Source organism: Solanum pennellii, chromosome 9 (assembly GCF_001406875.1).
Source record: "Solanum pennellii chromosome 9, SPENNV200".
NCBI classification, from domain to species: domain Eukaryota; kingdom Viridiplantae; phylum Streptophyta; class Magnoliopsida; order Solanales; family Solanaceae; genus Solanum; species Solanum pennellii.
The window spans coordinates 74,412,261-74,422,080 of record NC_028645.1 but is presented as its reverse complement, the minus strand read 5'-3'; the positions used below and the strand labels follow the sequence as shown (position 1 = coordinate 74,422,080).

At 28.0% G+C, this 9,820-nt stretch overlaps 1 protein-coding gene across 4 annotated transcripts; it reads right to left on the bottom strand.

Annotated features, from left to right (window-relative positions):
• Positions 1–1,943: 1,943 nt before the first annotated feature.
• Positions 1,944–5,484, bottom strand: LOC107030757. 4 transcript variants are annotated; one of them, XM_015232012.2, is made up of 7 exons: positions 5,346–5,484; positions 5,195–5,239; positions 4,169–4,468; positions 3,679–3,960; positions 3,512–3,592; positions 3,366–3,437; positions 1,944–2,432 (listed from the first exon to the last, which is right to left on the bottom strand). In XM_015232012.2, the coding sequence occupies exons 1-7, from the start codon at positions 5,424–5,426 to the stop codon at positions 2,241–2,243; spliced, it is 1,053 nt and encodes a 350-aa protein (XP_015087498.1). In that variant the 5' UTR covers positions 5,427–5,484; the 3' UTR covers positions 1,944–2,240. The 4 variants fall into 4 exon arrangements, with proteins under 4 accessions (XP_015087498.1, XP_027775411.1, XP_027775412.1 ...); XM_027919610.1 differs by having other exon boundaries at positions 3,721–3,960; XM_027919611.1 differs by having other exon boundaries at positions 5,115–5,239; positions 5,346–5,446.
• Positions 5,485–9,820: the final 4,336 nt, after the last annotated feature.

Below are 9,820 nucleotides of genomic sequence, written 5' to 3'. Positions count from 1 at the left end.
AATATTTGATTTTATCTTAAAAGGTCCAAGGGTCAAGACAATGAAGAAATAATTTTGTTGGCACGTGACACTTGAAAGTTGAAAGCGATCTCATGGAAGAAAGTCAAGAAACTCATTATTGTTGTTTGTTATTGTTGACATTTGAATTGAAAGTAATCTCATGGAAGAAGACAAGAAGTTTAAAATACATTGTTTGTTGCTTATTATTGTTTATTATGAGCTCATGAAAGACTTTATTGTTACTTGTTAGATTGTTATTATGTTGTATTTGTGAAGACATTAACTACAAATCTACAATGCAACTTTTGTTTTAGTGTCATTGTGAATTTCAAATTGTGTGTTTTAGTGATATTGTGAATTTAAAATTTGTGGTGTTAATGCCTAATGACATATTGAATCATTGATATATTGATATTTGGTAGTAAATTAGTAAAGCACTTCTTTGATTTAATGTCTATTTTTACTTTTTATCCCATTAAGTTGAAAAATCAAACAAAAAATTAAAAAAATTGTAAAGTTTAAAATTTTAAAAAGCCCACTAAGCAGGCCCATTAAAAAACCGAACCGAATTAATAAAAACTGAACCGAATTAACAAAAACCGAACCGAACCGAAATATTTTGGTTCGGTATTCGGTACACTATTTACAAAAAACGAAAACCGAAAAAACCGGAAAAAAACCCGAAACCGAACCGAAATACTGAATGCCCATCCCTACGAATTGTTGTCTTTGTTTTCAGAATAAATAATTATTTTTACTTATCCATTTTTTTCTTGTAAATACACACTGAATAATTTTTGTCGTTAAACCTCTACATACCAATTCTCTTTAATATAAGAAAAAATTGTATATTATGGCAAACTAATAACCTAAAATAAATGGAGTAGCTAGGGTTTGATTTAATTGTGTTCCATAGCAAACGTTTGCAAAAAATTGTCAGGCGCCTCTCTCCCAAATATCTCGCTCGCCACTCTCCTCCAGTCTCTCGCTCACTTCCTCACTTTTTATACAAACACAAGTGTATAAAAATTATTTCTAATTGTATAAAGCAGAGAAAATTATATAAATACATATATTTTTGTTCCCCTCTCTCCCCTCTTCCAGATCTCGCTCGCCACTCTCCCAAATCTCGCTCGTCACCCTCGCCCTTCTCACTTATACAGAAACGAAATGTATAAATTGTGTTTCTGTTTGTATAAAGCGTGAGGAAATTGTATAGACACATGCAAGTACATATATTTTCATCCTAGTTATAATTATACAATAAAAATACTCCCCTACCCAGTTTCTTTTGCCTTTCTCTCTTTCTCGTTTTATACAATTTTCAAATTATATCTAATTTCTCTCTTTCTCGTTATATACAATTCGATTCAATTGTATATTCCTTGTCAAATCTCTTTTGTCTTTTATCTCTTTCTCATTTTATACAAATTCAAATTGTATCTAATCGTTCTATATACTTATAATAATACAATTCGTTTTATACACTTTGTAGTTCTCTGTCCAAATGTCTTTCTCTTTCTTGTTTTATACACTTCGTTTTATACAATTTGCTTCAACTGTATATGTATAGCGAATTATACAGTTTCTATGTTTGCTATGGAGCGCGATTATGCAAACTTTGCTATAGCATACAAATATGAATTTTTCATTTGCTATATATGAAAGTTGGCCTTAATATAATACAAAATATTCATTTTTTTTTTGTTTTATGTCAAATGAAATGAAGCCATACCTCAATTAATTGAAACTTTATGTATAATGCAGCAAGTTGTTTTTCTATTAGTAAGTATGTAGAAGCTGGGGAAAAGTAAATACAAAGTTTGGACCAGACCTACGGGTCTCGTTCGAACCCATAAAATACGAGTCTCCTCCCCTAAAATAGAAAGGGCACTAATCTAGCAGGCTTCACCATTTTGCAAAAAAGATGAACACATCATCAATGGAAACAAAAGGGTGTGCACACATCACTTAATTTCATCTGGTTCCAGTGTAACTAGTAAATAGAAGTAGTAATAACATTTTCTGGAAAGAGGACAAAGCAGAAATCTTTGAAGTTAGCTTTTGCATACTTACATACATGCATCCAAGATTGCAGGTGAACTCAGGAGAAAACATGGAGCAAAAACAAGAAAGTTTCACCAGACATAACATTTTACTAAAACCATATAGAGCAAAAGATATATAGCTTACGCCTTTGGATCTGTTGAAGGCGACTAGTCATAACAAACACAAATCTCCTACTGGTTTTTCTTCATCCTCTTAACGCTGTACTTTCTCTTTACAGGAGGCGGTTTGGGTGCATGGGCAGAGTTTAGTGCAGGAGCCTCTGGATGATGTTCGACTGTTCCATCAGATAAGTTCGTTACGGCACCTGTTGATCTCCACCCATTTGAAAAAGCAACCATATCCTTGGCAAACACATTCTCATACTGCAAAACAAGATTATTAGTCGTTACATCTTGCCAAATGAAAAAAGGCTTAACAATTAAACGTGGGGAATGTCAAGGAAACTTGGTACAACAGTGAGAATTTCGAAACAGACTTCATCTACAAATATACAAGTGTGAAACTAGGCCTTAATAGTTTTACACTCATATGTCTTGGGAGTTTTGAGTAATTATCCAACAATTTGCGACGATAGGTAAAGTCTTGAGTACGATTAGGCATGGCAACAAGATGTCAGTCCATCGGAATAAACTAATACTCTAACAGCCTGACCTTGGTATAAGAAATGTGACGACTCTCAATGATACATGTTAAATTGTAACAAAGAGCAGTAAAAACTACTAATGTATATGAATTCAGTCTTTAGGTGGATAATTCCAAGTTTTGACAAATTGAAAAATAAAATCTGCAATTATCGTCAAATCATATGTCATACCACGAAAGGAAAATGAAGAGTCAAATATAGTAATGGCCATCCTTCCGATCACCAGTCAATAAGGCTGATCTTTGGTACAGTAGAAGTACCAACCTACGTAACAAAGGGTTTGAAAGACCATGCAGTGTCTTCAAAACATTAGCCACTATCTGGGGACCACGACAGTTCAATAGAGGAATAGAGAACACAAAAGCAAAGTTGGCAATGAGACCAAGCTTGAGAAAGCTGTTAATAAATGTTCAAAGATCAAAATGGATCTATGATGCCACTTATCAGTTCTGCTCTTGATAAACGTTTATTCTCCAAGTTCCTCCAAAAAAATTGGATACATTCAAATTCGTCTTTCACACAACTCCAGTAATATACTTCACCAAGAATAGCTAAGGACATTAGCGAGCAGATGGTGATTTCATACCAGGAACAGAATAGCATCCACAAGGTAATAAATCAGAATACATCCAGTATAAGGAATATCACTTACTATCTTGACTTTTCCAAACATGTAGTGTAATTTCTGGGCTTGTTGATAGTTTTCCTCCATCAAGGCCTCGATCTAGATAGCGATAAATATTATCCTGATAAGATTTGAAAATTTTACCATAAAATGAATAGAGACAAACAGACTACCTTTTTCACTGAGTTAGTATACAGAATTTCGTAGTTGAGGTTTGTTGGCATAGCTTCACTTGGAAAGGGCCTTTTGCATCTCTGTTAAGTAATTAAAGCTACAAGCTTCAGGCATAGCAAGATTAAAGAAGAAAAGCAAGTAAAATGACAACACAAGAGACACTTACAGTCTGGACCAAATGATCAACTATCATTTCTGAGCTACTCACATTCATGATTGGTTCAGGACAAATTGGCTCTACATGCAGCTCTGTGTCTCTATCACAGTCAGCAGGATCGACGTGATGAAGATCTTCCCCCTGTCTTTTCCCAAATGACCCTAAACTTTCACGCTGACCAGGTTGTCTAACAATCATGTTATTGGCCTTTAATGTTTTCCTCTTTGAAGAAAATGCTTGAGAAACTTTACTTTGTGCGTTAGTGAATGCAGAGTTTGTTGGACTATCAGCCTGTTAAATATTATCGAGACATTGCAATCAGTCAACTCAAGGGGCAGAAGTATCATGTACTTCTATAATCCAGCTTGTCCATTGAGGGAAATGAATAAGCAAATAAATAAATCTTTGCTAGGTTATATATAGAGTATGAGCACTAAGGAAAAATTCCAGGCATAGCAAGATACAATAAGTAAAACATCAAATCAAGAGACATCCTTACAGTGTGGACCGGAAAATCAACTTCAATATCTGTGCTACTCACACCCCTGATTGGTTTAAGACTGATTGGCTCAACATGCATCTCATCATCTCCATCAGAGTCCGTAATATCGATATGCTGAACAGGTTCCTTCCCTTGTCTTTTCCCGAAGAACCCCAAGCTTCTAAGTCGATTGGATCGCCTAACAATCATGTTATTGCCCTTTGATACTTCCCTCTGTGAGGTAAAGGCTACAAATTGAGGATCTTTACTTTGCACGTTATCAGTTGTCAATAAAGAGTGACTTGGACCCTCAGCCACCTGTGAACATGAGCAAGACATTCAATGAGTCTCAAGGTAAATTTATCTCTATAGTACAGCTTATCCAAAGTAGAAAACGAATAAGAAAATAAATAAATCTATGTCAGGCCTTAAAGAAGGAGCATTTAGGAATAGGTTTAACATGCAAGGTCAATTAATAACTACTATATGCACACTGTAAGTATCAAATGAAGCCGCCATATTAGCAAGTGCACCGGTGGGAGTGCTTCACTATTAACCAGAAGTTATTGTGAAAATCTTATCGGGAGCGCCACCTTCAAATGAGCCCTCGATTCGAATTTAGTCCGAACTCTAACAACGAGCTTCGAACACCGAATGAAAAAAAAACACAGAAATCGGAGATGTAGCTAAGGAGCATAAAAAAAAAAGTGGAAAAAATATTACAGTACATATACGCTGTCAAAATTATTTTTTTAAAATTTATATCTAGTAGATATTGAACCCACTAAATTCTTATTATTGTTTACTTCTCTCACTTTTTGAATACCCTTAATAAAAATCGATTCCGCCACTACATTTCAAATAGATACACATATCTCATAACCATTTCAATACCATCTTCACCGCCACCGGAACAAAAAAAAAACTCATCTTTTTCCATAACCACACAAAAAACAGAGCATACCCGCATTATCAACAATCTGTTACGCTCAACTTCTTCCGCAAAATCAAAACACATGCAGTTCATTTCGCTAATGATCATACCTCATTCTGGGATGCTAAACATGCCCTTTGAATATTCTGGTCTTCCTTTAAATACACACAAAAAAAAAACTTCAGAAAACGAGAAACGGCAGAAAAATAGGTAAAGAGTTTGAAAAATTGTTGCGTAAAAACAAGGGCACAAAATAGATACCTCATTGTGGGTTACTTCCATGTCGGCTTTTCTCTTCCTCCATCTTTCCTTTGCGGCTATTGACAACTTACTTGCTGCCATTTTTTTCTTTTATCTCAAACCAAGAAAGTTGCTCAGAGACTTTTTGCTTCCTCTTCTCTGTTATATTTTAAGAAGTGTAGCAAAAGCTGTAATTTTAATGTGAGCAGAAAAAGCGGCAGTAGCGGGTGGTGCGGTGCAGTATTTGATTTCTAAAATTAAGTAAGTATATTATTACCATATTAATTTAATTTGATGTAGTTCGATATTTTAAATATTTTCTTTAATATTTAATGATATGTAAATTGGTCATTATCGTTTATTTAATTTCGATGATTAATATATATTATAATTTTCATAATTAAATAAAGGCATAATACATAAAAATAATTTTTAATTTAGTGTTAATTATTAATTGTGATATTTAATTTTGAGCGTATAGAAATAAATATTTAAATTTATATAAAATTAAACAATAAACATATTTTATCTTACATTGTGACGCGCTACGTATATTATGTGGTTTACAATAAATATTTTAATTTGTTCAATTTTATACAAAATTAAATGTCTATTCATAAACATTCAAAATTCAGCGACATACTTACTTGTTAAAGTCAAACTAAAAATTATATTTGTCTATTATTAAACAAAAGACTTCATACTAATACATCACATATATACAAATATATATTTAAGAAAAAACTACAGACAACTCATTTCATTAATTAATACACTTAAAATACATTTTCATCAAAACAGAACGGTTGCAGCTTCAACTTCTAAACATCTGATTTATTCTCTTAAGCTGCATATCTGTGTAATATTTTAATAATATATATGTGTATTATTATGTAACTGTATACTTCAATAAAGTATTTAATGTTTATGTTACTTTTAAAATATAAAAAAAACATTTAAAATACATATCAAATGTCATATTAAATATAATATAATATTTTTAGACATAGCAAAAACAGTGGCGTTCTATTTCTCGTTTTTGATTTGATAATGGGATTCGTTGGACACGTTTGAGACAAGAATTTTTTTCACCTTTTAGGAAAAAAATCATTTTATTTGGAAACTATTTTCCCAACATCTCATTTGATATGATGTGGGTGAAATTGAAGAAAAATATGTAGAGTTTAAAGAAATATCCAAAAAAAATTCAAATTTTGTATTTCAAGATAAGTTAAATATTTGTATACTTATAAATTATTTTATTAAAAGTAAAATTTTTAAACTAAAATGTTTCTAAATAAAGAAATATGTCAAATTATTTGATATTGACTAAAAATAAAAGTTGATCATATTAATTGAGACAAAGAAAATATTTAACTGTGAAAAAATAAATATAATATTTAGAATATAAAAACATCTAAAATTACATTTTTACTATATATCTTTTTAAAAATTCTTTTATAAAAATTATCATATTTAAATTATATTTTATGTTTTTTTATGAAAAATACATTTGAACAAGTAAATATTATTAGTAAAAATTATAACCAAAACAATTTATCTTTTAAGTCTAACTTAAAAAATTTCAAATAAAATGAAAGAAAATATCATTTGTAATCTGAGAGATTGATGAAAATACTTCGGACAGGGTGGAACTAATCTAGTAATGCGTGATGGACAATATGAAAAAAAATGAGATTACGAAATATTTAAGATTAAATTATTTTAATGATAGAAATATAACGATTTTTAAGTGGATTAAAAAAATATCACATAGATTAACAAAAAAAAAATTCTTATTGCTTATTTTAATAATATAATAATATTTTATTCATCTTAATATTATTGAGATATGATATTTTTATGATGATTAAATAAATTATTAATATAATAATAAACAGCTGTTATAAAGAAAATCAGAAACATAAATTCAAAAATTTTATAAAAAGAATTGTATTTTGCCAAAAAGGAATAAAAAGATTATGGTAAAATGTGCTAAATCAGGGATAATTACTGCGTCAATTCATTTTTACTGCGCCTGCTGGACTGGAATCTGTCGTACCGTCTTTTCCTTTCATTTCAGTTGCCTTTTCAAATTTGATTATTTTTTTTAAATAAAATTATATTAATTTGATATTTTAAATAAAATTAAATATTTAAAAATAATATAAAAATATTATAAAGATTGTAACATTTTACATATTAACAAAAAATATATCATAAAATATTAGTTAAAATTTTTATAGTTTGACTCCAAAAAGAGAAATATAACAAAAGTGGACAAATAATATGTTTTGAAATACTAATATTTAAGTTTCATTAAATCTTCTAAGAAAAATGCACAAATACCCCTCAATCTATGTCTGAAATTTTAAAGACATATTTATAATATATTAAGTTCCTAATACCCCTGAACTTATTTTATAAGTAATTTTCTATCCCTTTTCGGAATATGTGGCAATAGCTTAAAAAAAGTCAATCATCGTTGGGCTCACAAGATAGTGTCACGTAGGTCAAAAGGGATAGAAAATTATTAATAAAATAAGTTCAGGGGGTAATATGAGCTTAGTATAGTATAAGTGTGTCTCTGAAATTTCGGACATAGGTTGAGAGGGTAATTGTGCATTATCCCAAATTTTATTAAAGTTGAAATAATTTAAAAAAAAAACTTATAAATTGTGAAATTGTTATATCGTGACACTTAAATATTAGTATGTTTAAATTTTATTTCAACTTTTAATTTCAATCTTTTATAATGTAAATTTTATAGTCTTAAGTATGTCATTAAATCATGAAAAAATGTTGAAATTAGATACATCACCGATACACCCCATTTGCCTCGTAACATAGTAAGAGTCTGTTTGGGTGGGCTTAAAAGCTGATCAAACTAACTTAAAAGTCAGTTTTTGATTTATTAGAGTGTTTGCCAAATACCAAAGTAACTTATTTTAAGTCAAAAATAACTTATTTTAAGCCAAAAGCTAAAAGTTAGGTGACGGGGTCTTTTTTTTTCCTTCAAAAATAACTTATTTTAAGCCAAAAGCTAAAAGTTAGGTGAGGGGTGCTTTTTATTTTTCTACTTAAAAGTCATTTTATGTTGACCGTGTATATTACCTTTTTATCCTTAAATTTATTATTATCATTATTATTATTTATTATTATTATTATTATTATATTATTATTATAATTATAATTATCGTTATAGATTAAATTATAAGAATATAATCATAAAGAAGAGAAGACAAGAGAAGTAGATAGAAGAAGGAGAATTTTAAGTGTATATCAAATGGAGAGTGATATCTCTATTTATAGCGTTGAGATATCACTCTCAAAAGTCATTTAACTAGTAGATACATAGTTATCTACATTATTATCCAAAAGGGGGTTCATATCATCTAGGGAATACACATACATTAATTTAATAGTTCATGAATAAACCAAATGGTCATTCACTATTCAATGGATTTATACCAATTATTATTATAATTATTATTTATTATTTATTGTATTATTCTTTATTATTATTATTATTATTATAAATTATTATTATTGTTTATTTTATTATTAGTTATTATTATTATTATTATTATATATTATATTGCTATATATTATTATTCTTATTATTTTCATATTATTATTATTATTATTATTATTATTAATTATTATTATTTATTACTGTTATTTATATATTATTATTATTATTATTTATTTTGTTATTCTTTATTATTGTTATTATTATATATTATTATTAATATATATTATGATTATTAATATTTTATTATTTTATTATCATTATTATTCTTCATTTTATTATTCTTTATTATTATTATTATTATATATTATATGTTGTATATTATTATTATTGTATTATTATTATTTTTTTTATATTATTATTATTATTATTTTCATATTATTTTACTATCATTATTATTATTTTCATATTATTTGTTATTATTATTAATATATTATTATTATTTATTATTATTATATATTATTATTATTAATATTATATTTATTATTATTTATTTTATTTATTATTATTATTATTATTATTATTGTTGTTATTATTATTATTATTATAACAATTATTATTATTATTTATTATATATTATCATTATTATATATTATTATAATTATTATTTATAAACAATTTGTAATAATAAAAAAATACTTGAATGATAGTAAAATATAATTACTTATGGATGTAAAATATCAATTAATTTTGTTTCTTTTTTTTTAAGTAGAAAAATCTTAAATTAATCAACTTTTATCATGTCAACAACTTTAAAGGGTATTTCAGACATTTTGATTGAAAAAGTGTTTACCAACACTTATTTGCCAAACATATCAACAATTTTTTTTTAACTTCAACACTTTTATCCAAATACATAACTACTTATTTTAAAAATAAGTTCCAAAACTTTAAAAAGTACTTTTTAAAAACTACTTTTTTTAAGCCCATCCAAACGGGCTCTAAGTGGTCTCAAATTCTCGTA

What these genes read in the sequence shown, in the direction of transcription:
- LOC107030757 (XM_015232012.2), bottom strand. Translation starts at nt 5,426, where the DNA reads ATGGCAGCAAGTAAGTTGTCAATAGCCGCAAAGGAAAGATGGAGGAAG. An exon ending in GTTTAGCATCCCAGAATGAG is followed by an intron (nt 4,469 to 5,194) that starts GTATGATCATTA and finishes TCATGTTCACAG; the next exon opens with GTGGCTGAGGGTCCAAGTCA. An exon ending in TGTTTGGAAAAGTCAAGATA is followed by an intron (nt 2,433 to 3,365) that starts GTAAGTGATATT and finishes CTTGTTTTGCAG; the next exon opens with TATGAGAATGTGTTTGCCAA.